This window comes from Hippoglossus stenolepis, chromosome 15 (assembly GCF_022539355.2).
Source record: "Hippoglossus stenolepis isolate QCI-W04-F060 chromosome 15, HSTE1.2, whole genome shotgun sequence".
Lineage (NCBI taxonomy): Eukaryota > Metazoa > Chordata > Actinopteri > Pleuronectiformes > Pleuronectidae > Hippoglossus > Hippoglossus stenolepis.
This window is the reverse complement of record NC_061497.1, coordinates 24,920,193-24,939,630: the sequence shown is the minus strand read 5'-3', so window position 1 is coordinate 24,939,630 and position 19,438 is coordinate 24,920,193. Positions and strand designations below refer to the sequence as shown.

The 19,438-nt window shown below is 44.9% G+C and overlaps 1 protein-coding gene across 1 annotated transcript; it reads left to right on the top strand.

The window, feature by feature from the left end:
• The first annotated feature begins 520 nt into the window (after positions 1 to 520).
• On the top strand, positions 521 to 18,423 carry adamts2a (ADAM metallopeptidase with thrombospondin type 1 motif, 2a). The gene is made up of 25 exons (XM_035178514.2): positions 521 to 673; positions 1,077 to 1,570; positions 3,220 to 3,394; positions 4,385 to 4,482; positions 4,571 to 4,654; positions 5,958 to 6,041; positions 7,276 to 7,429; positions 7,520 to 7,625; positions 7,917 to 8,060; positions 8,275 to 8,407; positions 10,824 to 10,937; positions 11,304 to 11,449; positions 11,528 to 11,617; positions 11,706 to 11,788; positions 11,940 to 12,073; positions 13,321 to 13,444; positions 14,368 to 14,448; positions 14,518 to 14,681; positions 14,781 to 14,940; positions 15,031 to 15,163; positions 15,362 to 15,572; positions 15,774 to 15,903; positions 16,020 to 16,094; positions 16,810 to 16,954; positions 17,348 to 18,423. The coding sequence occupies exons 1-25, from the start codon at positions 586 to 588 to the stop codon at positions 18,153 to 18,155; spliced, it is 4,158 nt and encodes a 1,385-aa protein (XP_035034405.1). The 5' UTR covers positions 521 to 585; the 3' UTR covers positions 18,156 to 18,423.
• The last annotated feature ends 1,015 nt before the right edge of the window (positions 18,424 to 19,438 follow it).

Here is a 19,438-nt window from a genome sequence, read left to right as displayed (position 1 = left end):
GAGAGAGAGAGAGAGAGAGACAGAGAACGAGAGAGAGCAGAGAGAGAGAGAGAGAGAGAGAGAGAGAGAGAGACAGAGAGAGAGAGAGAGAGACAGAGGGACAGAGAACGAGAGAGAGAGAGAGAGAGAGAGAGAGAGAGAGGGACAGAGAGAGAGAGAGAGAGAGACAGAGAGAGAGAGAGAGAGAGAGAGAGAGAGAGAGAGAGAGAGAGAGAGAGAGAGAGAGAGACAGAGAGAGAGAGAGAGAGAGAGAGAGAGAGAGAGAGAGGGAGAGAGAGAGAGAGAGAGAGAGAGAGAGAGACAGAGAGGGACAGAGAACGAGAGAGAGAGAGAGAGAGAGAGAGAGAGAGAGAGGACAAGAGAGAGATAAACAGAGAACGAGAGAGACAGAGGGACAGAGAACGAGAGAGAGACAGAGAGAGGGAGAGAGAGAGAGAGAGAGAGAGAGAGAGAGAGAGAGAGAGAGAGAGGGAGGAGATAATGACAGAGTAGAGGAGGAGTCACTTAAACAGTTCAGTCTGTTTAACAGTTCGGTCACTGACTGTTTCTCTCTGTCTCTCGCTCTCTGTCTCGCTCTCTGTCAGGATGGATGACTGTCATCATGGATTATTAATTATTATGTTTTTGCTGCAAACGGATTCTTTATACTCAGTTTACATCAGTGACAACACAGGTGAGTACCAAACAGTACTACACATTATACTACACACAGTACCACATACCCTACCACACATACTACTACACACACACTACTACCTATACTACACACCTTCTTCGCACTTTTCTGCACACACTACACACATTGCGACACACACTCCATTCGTTTTTCATCATGATGTTTTTCATCGTGATGTTGTTTTTGTGATGTTTGTTATCAGGGGGTTTGTGATTACATTCACTATCTTTGGATAAAAGTCTCAGTACAGATGTAAATGTGAAGTTAGATATTTTCTGGACCTCTGGTTCCAGTTCTTTCAGTTTATGTTGCTGACTCGTTCATGATGTCGTACACTCAGTGCATGAATCCATGAGAAAATGGTCAAACACAAAAAGTTAACTCTTCATTCTTTTGACAGATTCTCTTCATCAGGTTCTGTCAGAGTTTGGTGTGATTCGTCCAATCAGGACCGACTCAGGGGGACACTTACTGTCAGTGTCAGTCTCTGCCCACCACCTGCATCACACTAGAAGACGAGCCCACAATACAGAGGACACGCCCAGTGACGTGGAAAATGTCAGACACAAAAGACAGGCACAAACAGACACACCCACATTACAGTTGTCCCCGCCCATGGATGCATCACCATCCAACCAGACAAGTCATAGGTTGTGGGGGAGGGATTACATGCCGGAGGAGGAGGAGCTTTACTACAACGTAACAGTGTTCGGTCGGGAGCTCCACCTGCGGCTGCGCCCGAACACTCGTCTCATCGCCCCCGCCGCCACCATGGAGTGGGAGGAGTCAGGATACCTTCACTCTCAGCCAATAGGCAACACTGGCTGTTTCTACACAGGGGAGGTGTCCAACATGGACGACACGGCCGTCGCTGTCAGCAACTGCGATGGACTGGTAGGTGAATACACACAACATGAAATAGAAATGAATGAAGATATAATAAAGTTATATAAATAAGGTAGCAACGTGACGGCCGTCTCTCCCTCACTGTGAAAATAATAGTACTTTAATGTTTAATATTCAACTTACAGGCCAGTAATACCTTTTAAAGGCTTCTGATTGGACAACATGGTTTCAGCGTTTGGGTTGTATCACCACCTGTTGGCAGAAATACTCCTGTTTGTGTTTTCATGTGATCCGGAACAAACTGAACCTGAGTTTGAACGGCACTTATTGATATTACCATGGTAACAGATTTCCAAACGAGTTCTGTTCAGTCGACGGAACCAGCGACGTCGAGTTGTTTGTTCTTTAAATCAGTCACAACGTTTATCTCTGGATCTCAGCTCCCTCTGCATTACTTTCTTTTAAGAACTGATGTGTGACACAATTGTTCGATGTTTAAAATATGGTAAATAATAAAACAGAATCTTCAAGAAACCTTCATCATCTTCCTCAGTGATGAAGCTGCAGATGGAGGCAGATGTTTGGACAGATGTTGATGGTTTTTCATGTGAGCTACTGTGAGTTTAAATCACAGAGGAAACAGCAGAAAGACGATTTGAATCCCTGTTAAGTGATAAAATAATTCTCATTCACAAATCTGAGCCTGAAAATGATTGAAACCTGAACAGCGAAGAGAGTAAAAGTTCTTTTATCGCTCATTTTCTCAGGAACATTTTCAAAATAAAAAATATCCACCAACCAGTGAATAGAAACATGTCCAAGCGTGTGAGAGCAGAGATGATTTCAGGCCAAACACTGTAAACCATGAAGGTCTGAGGCCACATTACCTACGTGACATCTGTCTGAGTTTACCCTCACTTCTTACAGCGTGGGCAGAGCCGCTGATTTCATCCAGATGTGGAGGAGGAGGGAAAAAATAACACGAATATTTTCCTGGTGCAGCTAAAGCAACAACTGCTGATTAAACAGGGTTAGATTATAGATGATAGATGATATATTACAGATTATGGATTATAGGTTATAGATTATACATTGTTGATTAGTTTATATATGATAAATGATAGATTACAGATTATATATCATAACAACAGATGCTAACAACAGAAAGGCCTGAATAAATCAGTTTGAGTTTGCCTGGATCATATGAAAACTCACATTTTAACTCCTCCCTTCATGCTCAGTCAAACTCGTAGAGATTGGCCAGAAAGTGACTGAGACCAGGTCACATGACCTCCAGGATCAAACTGTATCTGGGGCCAGATGGAAGCATCAAGGGTCAGCGAGGATCAAAGTTCTGTCCTCGTCTGCGTCACAATGTCCTGAATCCTGTTCTTGAGGAAATAAAATATTTTCATAAAGTTCTGTTGACATTAATAAATAATAACAATAAAACACTAAAGCTGACTGTAAAAGCTTGTGGGCCTAACTGCAAACCCACAAAACACCTGAAGTTAAGTAACTATTTGTATCACAGACTGTAAATAATAAAAGTATGACATGACTGCTCCCCAAAAGAGAAGTCAAAGCATCTTGATCGCCCCCTGGTGGCTGCTTATTGAGCTGTGGGGTCAAAGGTCAGTTTAACATCGTCAGCAGTAATGCCAGTAGATTTAGTTGCTCTCTGTCTCTAACCGCAGGCGGGGATGATCCGAACAGGTCTGGAGGAGTTTTTCATCGAGCCATTGGATCAAAGGAGGACAGATGGAGGAGAGGATGAGGAGGAAGAAGGAGGACGACGACACATCGTTTATCGCTCCTCCGCCATCAAGAAACAAACGGCTGTCAATCAAACTGCTGACGACTTCCTCCGAGGTGACATAACAGAAACGATAGCTTCACTGGACTGTGACTGTGATGTGACGCGACTCAGTATGATCACAAACATGTGTTTCTGTGATGACACATAAGTGTCTGGACACTGATACTGACACAACCAGTCAGATTCACTTTTACTGGGGGGTGAAGGGTTTGAGTCCACAAAACACTTTGAGTTTCAGGGGTAAACCGTGTTAGAATCATTAACATATACATGTTTACTCACATGTTGTATGTGCATGTCTGTGTTTTCACGTCTCAGTGATTCAGTTTTATTCATGTATTTACATGTTGGAGGAAAACATTTTTTCTTTTACAGTGTAGTCTGTTAAAAAACATCTGTAATATCTGCTGAGTTGTTTCTGCAGAAGGAAAGAATCAAACTGAAAACTTTGAAACTGATCCAGGAAACTTGGCAGACACACACACACACACACACACACACACACACACACACACACACACACACACACACACACACACACACACACACACACACACACACACACACACACACACAACCAGCTGCGACGTGGCAGTCTTGAGTTTCCAAGTGTCAGATTCTTGGAGGTTTTGGAGGTTTGGCCTCAGAGTTGATGAATAGTTCAGCTCTTCTTCTCCGTCTTTGACTCCTGAAATCTGTTAGTGTTCAAAACAACATCAGCCAATCAGTGGTGAGAGATTTATTTCGCCTCAGTTCACCTCAGCCCGAGCGTCCGGCGGCTCAGTGTGACCTCAGAGTTTCTGATCGCCGACATAAACACATGTTGGACGTTAAACTTCAGAGTGAAACTGAGAAACTGTCACATCTGGATAAAAAATACAAAACTGAAGCTTTAACTGACGACACAAACTGTTGTCACTCATCAACTGATCTGAAAATAGTTTCACCTCAAAGTTTCACCTGCTGTGTGGAGCTGTCGTGTGTGGTTTATATATGTTCACTGCTGAAAAACAACAAGACATCAAATGATCATCTGTCCTCAGGCCCTCTTTTAGGTTCTCTCAATGTTAACCAGAACGTGTTGTTGCAAACATCTCGAAGACGACGCTACATCGAAGAGGCGGAGCTCTTTAACATCGAGGTTAGTGAACAGTTTCTAATAAAGGTTGATGATCTGAGGTTTAACCGAATACTTTAACTTCTCCTCCCTCTCTCTCCTCCTCCTCCAGGTGTTGTTGGCGGTGGATTATTCTGTCCTTCTTTTCCACGGCCGAGACCACATTCAGAAATATCTCCTGACGCTGATGAACATAGTAGGTGCAGACATGAACACTGACTCTTGATGTGGAGCTTAATGATGTTGTGTTCAGTTCTGCACCAAACAGACAAAGCCATAAGTATGCGTAGTGTCCCACACAGCTAAATTGCCGTGCCTCAGATCTGGCCCACGCCAACACTTTCCTCATAGCGAGTGAAGAGGGGACCACCCAGCCCCGAGAGTCAGAGCCAGTCTGCTTTGAACTCGTCCGCCAAGTCTCGATCCATGAGGTCAATGATCCGCCCTTTGTCTGTTCTCACACCTGGAACCAGTTTACTGTGGTGACCCGACATCACAGCAGTGCTGCACAGAACTCAACACAAGGAAATTGTTCATCTGGTTGCCATGGTAACATCATGATGGTATTACTAGCATCATCAGCACCTTCAGGCGCAGAACTACACAGTACTACAGTACTCTACAGTACTCTACAGTACTCTACAGTACTACATAGTACTACACAGTACTACACAGTACTATAGTACTACAGTACTATAGTACTACAGTACTATAGTACTACAGTACTCAACACTAGTTCAAATGCACCAAATGAACGTCCTCGTGGTTCAAACATTTTATCTTCAGAGGTGAAGACTGCAGCTGCTTCCTCTTCTTCTTCTTCTTCTTCTTCTTCTTCCTCTTCTTCTTCTTCTTCTTCTTCTTCTTCTTCTTATTCTTCTTCTATTGTTTAATGCTGTCTCTACTTCCTGGGATTGGTCCAAAAGTCCAAACTATTGTGATGGAAATCTGAAAATACAAGAGGCTGGAACACCAAATTTGTCTTTGTGTATTTTAATAGGGGCTTTCTGCAGAAAGGATCAACACAGAGAGTCACAGGGATCTCAGAGTGAAGATGCAGGACAGTCAAATGCAAGCATCTTATATAGGAGGACTAAGGCTGTCTCTCTGAGCCAGTTCAGACTGGTTCTGTAGGCGCAGGTTGAGAGAGGAATCTAAACACAGAAATCTGATTTACATATGTTTCCTTTGGAGATAAAGCAGACATACATTCAGTTCTTTGGAGAGTAAATAAGTGATATAAAGGTTTCAGGTCATAAAGTCTTTAGACAGGTCTGCAAAAACTTACTTTTCAACTACAAAATAGGTTTCAACCACATCTAGTTATTTTTTTACAACACTATCCAACAAAGTGTTTTCACCTCTTCTTGTCTGAGGAACCTTTCACACCTGATGTTTAGCATCAGACTGAACTGAAGAGTCTGAAGCTCTGAAACAAACAAGGTGTGAACGAGTCCTGAGAGGAAATTCTAGTCTTTCTAAAAATGTCTCTGTTCCAGGTTAATGAGATCTATCAGGATCATTCGCTGGGCGCCAACATCAACGTCGTCCTGGTCAGAATCATCATGTTATCTCCAACAAAGGTAAATAACTGCATCTCTGCTTCTTGTTGACAGTTGGTTCTTCATGTCCACAGGACAGAAGTTGTCAATAAGATCTGGTCTCATCTGCAGCTCTCAGTCCAGTCATGTGACAGCTGAGCTTCTTGTTGCTTTAGGCTTCATCACTAAAAGATTTTCATTTTAAAACAGCGTCTTAAAACTAAAACCACCTCCGTCAACACTAACACACCTGAACACAGGTCACATGACCGTTCACGTACACTGGTCATGTGATGTAAACAGGAAGTAGATGTCTCCTCTGCAGCTGGTTGCTTAGTAACAGAAACTCCTCTGAAGGAGGAACAGTGAAGGTGAAGAGTCAGAGCAGGGATTTCTTTTCTCTGAGCGACGACGAGGTGGAACTGTAACTGACAGGAAGTGTTAGCGACGCTTTGTGTTCACCGCTGGTAGTCAAGTCATGTGACTGATGAGAACCAATCAGGAAGAGAACGTCTGCGTCATCGTTTACTAAAGTCTCAGTTTCTGTTCAGACTCAAACACAAACCCAGAGTTTTCAAACCAAAACAAGACCAGTGTCCAGTCTCCATCAGGTGTAACCATAGCAACGGTGACGAGTTTTATAACCGAGACGTGTCAGTGTGGGCGGAGCTTCAAACTGAACTCTGAGTATGTCCCAGAGGGAAATGAAAGCACTCTGTATTTCATTAAACTAGTTTCACTGTCTTTATAGAGTTTGTCTGTATAAAGGGATTTAATTCATCTGTACCTCTCTACTGCCGCCTCTGGTCATCACTGGTATCTCATCTCAAAGATGATTAATTTTCGTGATGTTTTAAAAACTGTCCGTTACTCATTCTGTCCTTTTCAAGACCAAACACTATGTGGCAGTTGACCATGCCACCGGGGTCTCACCACAGCAACCAGAGACAAACCATTCAGGCTTTAACATTTGATTCAGAGACCAGGGGCAAACAAAACTTAAATTCAAACATAAATCCAGTGACTTCTGCTGGCGTGTGAGCTTTGCAGCTTGGTAGTGTCTCTCATGTGCGTCTCAGTCCTGATGTGTCGGTGTCTCTCTCTGGAAGCTGCTGCTGCCCTTTAAACCTGAGGATCCTCAGGTACAGGTGGAGGTGCTCTCCCAGCCCCCTCCATGCCCACACACTCATTGTCAATATTTCCAGAAGAAAAGGTGAAGAAAGGTTTAGCCTCCATTTCACCCGTCAATGAATAACAGCAGGTTTTGCTGTGTCAGTCTCAGGAGCTGATCTCAGTGGGGAACCCTCAGAAGAGTCTGGAGAACGTCTGTGGTTGGTCGTATCTCCAGCAGAGGGAGCAGAGTCACGCCGAGCAGCACGACCACACCATCTACCTGACCAGGCAGGAGTTTGGCCCCTCCGGCATGCAGGGTACGACCGCTACCACCACAAGTACTCCTCATATTAACCCCCCTCTGACCCCTGACCCTCTGACCTCTGACCCCTGACCTTTGTCCTCAGGTTATGCTCCTGTCACAGGAATGTGTCAATTACACCGGAGTTGTGTCCTCGTCTTGGAGGATGGATTTTCCTCTGCCTTTGTAGCTGCACATGAAACAGGACATGTGTGAGACACACAAACACACAAAACAACAAACACAAAAAAACATCACATAACACAACAAACACACAACACAACACAACAAACATAAACACATAATAACACACAACCCAACAAATAGACAACAACAAACACACAACAAACATACAAATAACAAACACACAACTTGACAAAATGACCCAGGTGCAGAAACTAACTTGATCTTTAACATAATGTGTAGAAATAAACTTTATTTTCAAAGTATAGAAAACTGTCTTCATGACCTGTCTCTCTCTCTACCTGTCTGTCTGTCTTCAGGTTAGGTATGGAACATGACGGTGAGGTGAACAGTTGTGATGATGACGTTCTGTTGGGCAGCATCATGTCTCCACGGGTTCAGGCCTCGTTCCATCGATATCATTGGTCCAGATGCAGCTGGAGGGAACTTCATCAATACCTGAAGTGAGTATATAACTCACTATATAACTCGTCTTTACATGCTCATGATCGTCTTTAGTCACTGATCGTCTTTATATACAGTCACTGATCGTCTTTATATACAGTCACTGATGGTCTTTATATACAGTCACTGATCATCTTTATATACAGTCACTGATCATCTTTATATACAGTCAATGATTGTGTTTATACAACTGTGTCCTGTCTCTTCCTGTAGTACCTACGACTGTCTCCGTGACGACCCATTTAACCATGATTGGCCGGCTCTGCCTCAGTTACCGGGTTTCCAGTACTCGATGGACCAACAGTGTCGCTTCGACTTTGGACCAGGATACAGTCTGTGTACTGCAGTGAGTCCGTCTGTATATATATATACATATATATTAGTGCTGTTAATCGATTAAAAAAATGTATCAAGTTAATCACGTCAATAGGCTGTGATTAATCATGATTAATCATACAATTAAAATACTACTATTTATAGTAGTATAAAGAAATGTATAACAAACTGGTTAGGGCTTTTTTAAACTTTATTTTACATCTCAGCCAATTAGAATATCTTAATTCACTGAGCAACAACACCCATAAAATGCAAACTTAATTAGCAGACAACCACATCAAGTACAAAAATAACTGCTTGCCTGTAAATAAATTAACCCTAACATGAATTTGACATTGAGTCGGCTTAAGGTTTAAAAAGAAAATGAATGCCATGGTGTCTTTGAAGAGACAAAGTAAACAGTCCCTTTTCAAACTCTATAATGAATAACATTACTTGATACTTGTGAACTTGTGTCAAATGGCTCCAGTCATGAAGTCTTCCTTTTCTTTTAACGTGCTCATCACGGGCACCTGTGTGCCGCTGAACTTTCAGCTCTGCTGTGTTTGCAGGACTGTGTTTGAAATGTCCGACTATTTTACGGCCCTTGGCTAATGCACCATCAAACCCGCTGTCACGGAGAGACACAGTGATCGTCCGCTGTATAATGTGCGCTACACAAGGCATATGCTCGAATGGTAGACTCCTTGCTGCTGCTACCATATTACGAGCACTATCTGTTCCAATAGTGATGACCCTGTCCGTTATCCCCCACGTCAAGAAACTGGCGAGCGCATGCTTCGGCGAAATGCCTTTCCTCTGTTTTCACTACACCTAACGCAAACGAGTGCAGCTGCCAATTATCATCTATTAGATGAGCTGTTATGCCGAGGTAGTTATGGTTGCTGACTGATGTCCAGTGGTCTCCTGTCAGTGCAATAAATGAAGCTCGTGCCAGCTGCTCCACTTTCGTTGCCTTTTCACTTCCATAGAGTTCATGGATTCTTGTGACAGTAGTTCCCCTCCAAGGCGTTTTGTAGGATGAGTCCCCTGAGGCGATCTGGATAATGTCTCGAAGCCCCTTGTCTTCAACTATGTTGATGGGTCTGCAGTCTAGTGCGACCCATTTAGCGATAGCATTAGTTAGCTTAGTTGTTGTTGTTTTGTTGACAGAGCCGGCTCTGCTGCACTCCGCCAGTGTAGCTTGACGAGCACGGCTTGATCTCGTCTCGGTGTTAGCGTCTGTGTTAGCAAAGATGTGCTTTGCACGAAGATGGTACTTCAGACTCGTACTACGGTGGAAAGACAGTTCATCGCTGCAGTATGTGCACACAACTTTGGTTTTATCTAAACTCCCATTCCGAAGCTTTTTAAATCGAAATTAGCCGTTAAGCACAAATTTAGATTTACCCGTCTCCCCACTCATCACTTCACTACTTCTTCACCCACAGGCAGGTAAACATCCGCGCTGGAGGACTACGGCAGGAAATTGTGGTCAGACTTGGTGATATGATTAATTTGCGTTAAAAAAAGAATAACGCGTTAAGGTTCCCAGATTAATCGCATGAGTTAATGCGTTAACGTTAACAGCCTTAATATATACTGTATATATGTATATGTATATATATATGTATATATATATATACATATATATATAGACTGAAGTTATAGACTTATAAACAATTGTTTCAGAGCAGTGTTAAAACATAATTCAAAAGTGGCTTACTGGGGAAAGAGCGACTGCCCTCTAACTAAAAAAGGTCGGCGGTTCGATCCCATATGTTGAAGTGTCCTTGAGCAAGTTACTGAACCCAAATTGTCCCTTCACATAGAAAAAAGTGTGAACGTGTGAATGATAGAAACTGTAAAGAACTAGAAATGATCAAATACAGACATTTACCACTTAAGACAATCTGAGAAGATTCCCAACAAAAAAGCTGGAATCTCCTCGTGTTTCCAAGTGGACGTCTTCGTCTTCTACGTGTACGGCTCCTCTTCTTCATCCTGAGATGTTTGTGCTCTTCCAGTTTCACGTCCGTCACGTGTTAGAAACCTCATCAACACGTCCACTCGCTCACTGGGAAGCTTCCACACATTGTCCTGCTGTTTCCTCACATGGACTCACTCTGACATGTTACACACATTTTACCAGGAGGCTGCAGGAGAAGATCCAGAACATGTCCAGAGACACTGACTCAGACATTTGTTCTCACATACAGAACCTGCAGAACATGTGAGGAACATGTGAGGAACATGTGAGGAACATGTGAGGAACATGTGAGGAACATGTCAGGAACATGTGTGTGGTTCAGTTCATATGTGAAAACATTTCACATCGTCCAGATCATTGTATCTTCAGGAGTCGAACTGAAGTCGCTGATATTTGCACACGCTCATCATTGGATCTTATTTTGACATTTTCAAAACATCTTTGTGTTTGTCTCTAGTACACAACTCATGACCCCTGTAAGCAGCTGTGGTGCAGTGACTACAACAACCCGTTTTTCTGTAAGACCAAGAAAGGTCCGCCTCTCGACGGTACTAAGTGCGGACTGGGCAAGGTGAGGAAACGCCCGGTCGTCACAGGTTGAAGGGATTTCGGCGGCAGATTATCGTGCTTTGTCAAGTACGACAAGTACACGTTTATTTTGTGAAAAACACCAACAAGTAAAAACACAGCAGTGGTTTTACTGTTTTAAACCCAGTAACCAAACTAACCAGTTGGCAGTGGAGTGAAGTTAAATGATCATTACGTCAGTTGTCTATGACAGAACGTGGTTTCCTGTCGGAGCAGGTGGTGGCGATGTTCTTACACTTGTGATCCACCCTAATTGGCCCCAGAGGCAACACCTTGTGTAATGTTCAAAACATGCACACTGAGTTTGGATGAAATTATGTGTCTCCATGGTAACTGTCTCTTGTTGAAGCACTGTTTTAAAGGTTTCTGTATGAAGTTGACCCCTGACCTCCTGAGACAAGATGGCGGCTGGGGAACATGGAGTTCGTATGGCAGCTGCTCCAGGACCTGCGGGGGCGGGGTCAGGTTTCGGACCAGACGCTGTGACAACCCAGCGTGAGTGAGCTGTCAATCATCTATGACATCATAGGTCAGATGCACCAATCAGAGACACTAGCCTGTTTCTGTTCTCAGTCCAGCCAACGGGGGGCGCACCTGCCTCGGAAACAGCTACGAGTTCCAGCTGTGCAGCCAAGAGGAGTGTCCTCCGCTGACGGACTTCAGGTGAGATCACAGGAGGTTTTCAAACCCTGGGTTCTACTGTGTATCACATGACAAAGTGTGTGTGTGTGTGTGTGTGTGTGTGTTTCAGGGAGGATCAGTGTAAAGTCTGGAATCCATTTTTTGAACATGATGGAAAGAAGCATCACTGGCTACCGTACCAACATCCTGATCGTAAATACACACATTATACACAAACACGCAGCGTGAAGTGTGTGTGTGTGTGTGTGTGTGTGTGTGTGTGTGTGTGTGTGTGTGTGTGTGTGTGTGTGTGTGTGTTCCATCATCGTGTTGTTTGTCACATACTTGATCTGTGCGCCTGCAGCTGACGAGCGCTGTCGTCTGTACTGTCAGTCCGAGGAGACGGCGGCAGTGGTGTCCATGAACAGAATGGTGCATGATGGGACACCGTGCTCCTACAGTGACGCCTACAGCGTGTGTGTCGGAGGAGAGTGTGAGGTCTTTATTGTTGCTTTTACTGGAGTGTTTACTTTACATTTGATGGTGTTAACTTAGCGTAGCATGATACACACTGTAGAACAGTTAAACATTAGCATCCGCTAAAGCTAATGGACCAACTCTTTCTGAACAGTGACTGATCCAGTTTGTGGTTTTTCATTTTGCTTCTTTCCTGAAATGTACAATAAAAGGAGGTTTTCCTCTCTTCCTCATCTCCTCCTCTCGTCCTCTCCTCCTCTCGTCCCCTTTTCCTACTCCCCTCCTCCCCTCCTCCCCTCCTCTCCTCTCCTCTCCTCTCCTCTCCTCTCCTCTCCTCCACTCCTGCTGCTCCTCCTCACATCTCTTCCTCTCTTCCTCTCCTCCTCACATCTCTTCCTCTCTTCCTCTCCTCCTCACATCTCTTCCTCTCTTCCTCTCCTCCTCACCTCTCTTCCTCTCCTCTCCTCCTCCTCTCCTCTCCCTCTCCCTTTCTCTCTTTCCTCTCCTCTCCTCTCATCTCATCTCCTCTCCTCCACTCCTGCTCCTCCTCACATCTCTTCCTCTCTTCCTCTCCTCCTCACATCTCTTCCTCTCCTCTCCTCTCCTCTCCTCTCCTCTCCTCCTCACATCTCTTCCTCTCCTCCTCTCCTCTCCTCTCTCTCTTCCTCTCTTCCTCTCCTCTCCACATCTCTTCCTCTCCTCTCCCTCTCCTCTCCTCTCTCCCTCTCCTCTCCTCTCCTCTCCTCTCCTCTCCTCTCCCTCCTCTCCTCTCCTCACTCCTGCTGCTCCTCCTCACATCTCTTCCTCTCCTTCCTCCTCCTCTTCTCTCATCTCTCCCTCTCCTCCTCCTCTCTTCCTCACATCTCTTTCTCTCCTCTTCCTCCCCTCCTCCTTCCTCCTCCCCTCCTCCTCTCCTCCTCCCATCTCTTCCTCTCCTCTCCTCTCCTCTCCTCTCTCTCCTCCTCTCCTCTCCTCCACTCCTGCTGCTCCTCCTCACATCTCTTCCTCTCCTCCTCACATCTCTTCCTCTCTCTCTTCCTCTCTTCCTCTCTCTCCTCTCCTCTTCCTCTCCTCTCCTCTCCTCTCCTCTCCTCTCCTCTCCTCTCCTCTCCTCCTCACATCTCTTCCTCTCCTCCTAACATCTCTCCCTCTCCTCCTCCTCTCTTCCTCACATCTCTTTCTCTCCTCTTCCTCCCCTCCTCCTCTCCTCCTCCCCTCCTCCTCTCTCCTCCTCTCCCCTCCTCCCCTCCTCTCCTCCTCTCCTGCAGCATGTGGGCTGTGATGGGCAGATTGCCTCTGACCAGCAGGAGGACAGATGTGGTGTCTGTGGAGGAGATAATTCCAGCTGCAGGATCATCAAAGGAAACTTCACGCGCAGCACAAAGAAACCAGGTGTGTGTCTCAGTTCAGGCTCCGCCTCCTTCAGAGACTGCCTTTGAAAGCCGATGACATCACAAGTGTGCGACTGGACCTTCACATTATGAGACTCCTTCTATTCCTGAACAACAAAGGCTCCACCTTGTGGATGATGATGAAGCTAACGAGCTAGCTATGCGTGTGGCTGAACAGCTCAAAGTACTTAACAATCTAAGAGTGAGAGCCGGTGACACAAACAGGAAATCCTCCGTAGACTAGACATCACATTTTGGTTCAGTCTTCGAGTCTACGCCTTCTTACACCCAACTAACATCTGGTTTGTACCGTTGTCTCATCTTTATTGTTCCAGTCGCATATTCCAGGTTCTTTAGTCGTCGACAACCTGATGACACGATGATACTTTCTGCTGCAACTGATCATTATTCTAGAGCTCGTCTGCAAAGCTTTAGATCAATTGGTCGATCTAGGTTCCAACCCTCACCTGTGGTTACAAGCTCTAGAGGGACCGAAAGAACAAGGCCATGAATACAATCAGCTGAAAATGAGTTTTCTCTGTGGGGGCTCAGCCACAGGGTGAAAAGTTCAGACATCCGGAGAGAGCTTGGAGTGCCACCGCTGCTCCTTCATGTCGAAAGGGGAAAGTTGAGGTGGTTCGCACATCTAGATAAGATCCTTCTGGGTGCCTTCTGTTGGAGATTTACCGGGCATGCCCAACCAGGAAGAGACCAAGAACTCGCTGAAGGGACTACATATCCCATCAGGCCTTGCAACACCTTTCCATCCCCCCGGAAGAACTGGAAAGTGTGGCTGGTACCCTGGTTTGCTACCTCCTCGACATAAGCACAGAGAAGCAGAAGAAAGATGGATGGATGAAAATGTCTCTGTTTGAGTTTTGATGATTAATTGATGAGTGATCGATTATTGCTTCATTGACCCAGGTTACCTGAAGATCCTTGAGATCCCTAAAGAAGCGCGACACCTGCTGATCCAGGAGTTCAAAGGGACTCCTCACATCCTAGGTAAGTGCAGTTCATTTTGTCCTTCGTTAACGTCCTTTGCAACTTCTTATTTTCTCTTTTCTGCTCCAGCGGTGAAGAACCAGGAGACGGGTCACCTCTTCCTCAATGATGAAGATGAACTCCCAGAGTCCCGTGTGGTGATTGAGAAGGGTGTGGCCTGGGAGTACAACAACACAGAGGAGCAGGAGTCTGTCCAAGCTACTGGGCCACTGAAATACGGGGTCCTGGTTATGGTCAGTCAACAATTAAATCCAAATTCAATGTGTCCATATCTGATCACGTTAAAAACAAACCAACAAACCAACCACCACCTCTGTGTTTCTGTGCTTCAGGTCCGTTCCTATGGCGACTCCAAGGTGACAGTATCCTATAAGTACATCATCCAGGACCGTCTCCGGTCCTCACTGGAGTCCAACTTGGTGCAGGAGGACACCATCTTCTACGAGTGGGCGCTGAAGAAGTGGTCGCACTGCTCCAAACCCTGCGGAGGAGGTACACATTTCTGCTGATGGGTTACAGCCTGTTCTTCTGGTTACCGGGGTAACACGTGTGTGTTGTAACAGAGATCACTCTGGTTGACAGGGAAACAGTACACAAGGTTCGGCTGCAGGAGGAAGGCAGATGGGAAAATGGTTCACAGGATGCTCTGCTCCAACATCAACAAACCAAGAGCCATCAGCCGTAACTGCAATATGGATAAGTGCAGCTCGCCACGGTAACTTGTTACAGGTCACCATGGCAACACATGGCTGACTTGTGTCTGTTGAACTACATGTCATCATGTTGACAGGTGTTCTGTTTATTTTGTTCACTCCATTCAAATCAGTGACAGCAGCTGAAACAACAAAAACACAAGCTCAGTTATTACAGATTATAAAAACCTCTCATCCTATCAAATGTTTTGTCCCGTCAGCTGGGTGACCGGGAACTGGGAGGACTGCAGCGCCTCTTGTGGTCAGACTGGGTGGCAGCGTCGCTGGGTGAGCTGCCAGCAGGAGCCCAGCAGGGTCCAGCAGCAGCGCTTTGCACACAGCAAACTCTGTCGCGACAACCGACCAGATGTGAAACGCACCTGCAACCGTTTCCCCTGCCCTGCCGCCTGGAGAGCCGGGCCGTGGACACCGGTACGAAGTCTTAAAACAGGGCCAGAAATAAAAACACCTTCTCCCAGAAACAACTTTGACTTCCTCCACTTTCTAAATTCCCTCCCTCAGTTCAGGTCGACCTCACTTTCTTCTTCATCAGGATGAAACCTCCGATCATGAACTGATCAATAAGTTCAAATCTGAACTTCAGTGTCTGATTAGTGTCATTGGTTTTTTTAGTGCTCAGTATCTTGTGGAAACGGGACTCAGGAGCGTCAAGTCGCATGTTCGAGTCCTGAGAGTTCAACTGGAAACTGCAGTGAACCTCAACCAATCACAACCCGCAGCTGCCAAGCTCCACCCTGCAGCGGTAGGCATCGACCAATCACATCCTATACATTTGTTTACTGAAGAGGGCAGGGAGGATTCTGGGATTTGTAGTTTCTGTTTTCTTTGCTGATTGTTTGTGTTTGTCTGCCCCTGCAGGCAACCAGAAGAACGCCATCATCCAGTGGTTGTCCAGGTCCAATGTAGACTTTCCTGCTCCAAAGATCTCGTCTAGTAAAACACTCACACTCCCCCTCAGACCTTTCTCTTCCTCCTCCTCCTCGGAGTAGTGACGGTTAAATCGTTTGAAGCGAACGTGTCTCTTTTCATACGTAAAAGCAGAATAAGTGAGCCTTAAAGGTTCAGTGTGTAGAATGTAGGGACATCTAGTGGTGAAGTGTCATGTTGCAGCTGAACACCCCTCACCTCACCCTCCTCTTCCAAACATGAAAGAGAACCTGTGGCAGCTTCAGTTATCATAGAAACACAAAAAGGTTTAGTTTGTCCAGTGTGGGCTACTGTAAAAAACATGGCTGCCTCCATAAAGAGGATGTTAATATAGAGTATTTAAATATAAAGTATTTGAATATAAAGTATGAAAATATAAAGTATTCATATATAAAGTATTAAAATACAAAGGGCCAGCTCTAGGGTAAAGAAACCAACTGTTTGTACAATTTAGATGAAACACACTAGGGAAAACTTCACTAGGATTATTTTATATTAACTTTCAATAGATCCTTTCACCTGAATCTTACACACTGAACTATTAAGAAAGTAAATCGGACTCCACCTCTTCCTGAGGTCTTTTCAAAATAAAGGTCAAAGATGAGCTCCTTCTGTAAAGTATTGATAAGTGTAGTCCGTACAACAACATGTTGTTACTACAGTTATTTATTTCTCTTTCATTTCTGAATTAGGGTTCTGATTGACAGTTTTGACTCTCCAGGGCAGCGTTGTCGTGGTGACCGGTCGGTGTTTTGTCGGATGGAGGTGTTGAGTCGGTATTGCTCCATCGCTGGATACCGGCAGATGTGCTGCAAGTCCTGCAGCGAGGGAAACTTCAGCAGTGAGAACCTGCCGACAGCCAACAGGTCAGTGAGTGTCAGACGAAATGAAACCAATGAAAACAGAAAAAATAAAAAGTGTCAAATATGAACAAATGAACTCGACGCTGTTTTTTTATTATTCTCTTTATATTTGCATATGAATTTGTCAAATAAAAGGCATCTTACAGTTAACACTTTCTTGCACTCTTTTGTTTTGCTTTATGAACAAGTCAATGATCCAAAGCAGGGAATAGACCAACAAAATAAAAAAGAAGAAGGGGGAGGGCACAGAGAAGGCCGGCCACAATGTAGCTGTGTGGTTTAATTAAAATCTATATGGGCTGATAAACTTGATCTATCCTTTCCAATGTCAAATAAAATCAATAAGTCTGTCTAACTGCTTGTTTAATGAGAAATCTTTTGTGTTTTTTGGCCTAGCTCATGGGTATCGACCACAGAGACGATAACCTCAGCATCCTCCTCCACCTGGTCTGACGGCAGTGACATCACCAGTCATTTCATCAGCACGCCACCTCACAGCTTCACTGTGACTCCTCCCCCTACCAGCAGGAGCAGCACTGACTTCATATACGTGGAGTACGATGATTATGACGAGTATTCGTCCTACGAGGATCCTTCTGTTCCCTCTGAGTCTCTGGATATCGTTCCAACTACTACTACTACTTCTACTAGTACCACTACAACTACTAGTGCTACTACTAGTACTAGTACAACAAAAAGGTGGCCAAGAAAAACTGCTCCACCACATGTATTCGAGAAGAAAACCACCACTACCAGAGCGCCTCCTGCTACAGTTCCCATGGCAACGGTTTATGGCCCACTGTCACTGCTGATCCGGACGTTTGCCGTCCCAGAGTTTCCCACCACAACCTCATTTGATCCTGATGACATCATCACTGCAACATCATCAGGTGGGCGAGGCCTTCAAACTGAATTCAATCCGACAGAAACCGAACCAGCGCCGACGTCTTCGTCTTCCATCTTCACAATCACAAAGAAGGAGAAAAACTCAGTGGATGAGGTCCCGTACCGGATCGTGGGACTGGACGGGGAAGCCACCAGAGGGCAGCAGAACTACTTTGTCCCACGTATGCCACCATTCCGTGAGCGAACACAGAACAAACGTATCCAGGAGCTTCTGAATGAGAAACGACGACAAGATCTTGTGAAGAGAGTGAACAGGAGCAAAGAGAGTCAGACTGGTGGTAAAATGAGCGGATCATAAAAACACTCAAATAAGTTTTGATGTTCACAATGTTGCATGTACAGCTTCTCACTTTCTGCTAACGCTATCAAACTCTAACGAGAAACTGAATCAGACTGGAGAGCAAGGTTCTGTCAACGTTCTCATCAGGTTTCCTGAGGTCTACACCTGTTTCCTCTCTGCTCCAATCAGAATCGTCATGGAAACATGTGGAAGGTATCTCTGGTTTTTATTGTCATAATATTTGTACCAAATAATTGTGTTTCTAAATAAAGTTACCTCCAGCTGATGACATGGCTACGACTCATAAACCTCTGTTAACTACTTAAGACAAAACTCACTGTAAGAGATCTGTCCGTCTTCTGTTTTATGATTTGGTCCGTGAGGTTCATGGTCCATGTACATTCAAGTAGATGTTTTTTTTTTGTTTTGAGCAAAAACACAGAAACCTTTAATTCTTTTTTTTACCTGAGAGTAGCTCTTACTATAAAATTTATCACAGGGGAACATTTTTAAACCATTAATGTAGAGAGGACGTCCGTCTTCTGAACCAGAGTTGGAGGAGCCTGGTAGCTGAAGGTTCTACCTCCTGTTCTGCTCTTACAGACTCTGGAACCACAAGAGAACCTGTGTTTTGGGAGTGCAGTGATCTATTTGGACAGTACAGTGTTATGAGCTATTTGATATATGAAGGGTTTGAAGGACTTTCTATGTGAGGAACAGGATCTTGATATTCAGAGTTTTACAAGGAGCCAATGCAGAGAACCTAAGAGCAGTAATATGATCTCTCCTAGTTCCTGTCAGCACTCGTGCTGCAGCATCTTGGACCAACTGGAGGCTTTTCACAGACTTACTGGGACGTCCTGATAATAAAGAGTCACACTGATCCAGTCTAGAGGGAACTAATGGACGAGTTTCTCAGCTTCCTTCTGAGACAGGATGTTCCTAATGTTCATAATACTGTGCAGGTGGAAGAAAGCTGTCCTACAGACTTGTTTTATATGTGGGTCACATGTCCTGGTCCTAACTCAGGTTCCTCACAGTGGAGCTGGGGGCCAAACTAACACCAAGGGGACTATCTGGTCACTGTGTTTCTCTCAGATGTTTAGGGACCATTACAATGAGCTCAGTCTGAATTTAGAAGTAAGAAGTTGTGGGTCATCCAGACCTTGATGTTCTTCAGACGTTCCTGAAGTTGGACTAAGTGATTATATTCATCAGGCTTCATATATGTACAGCTGTGTTGGTGCCTGCAAAGACAAACCAGGGGGTGACACACTTGCCTGTCAGTGCCTGTCAGGATA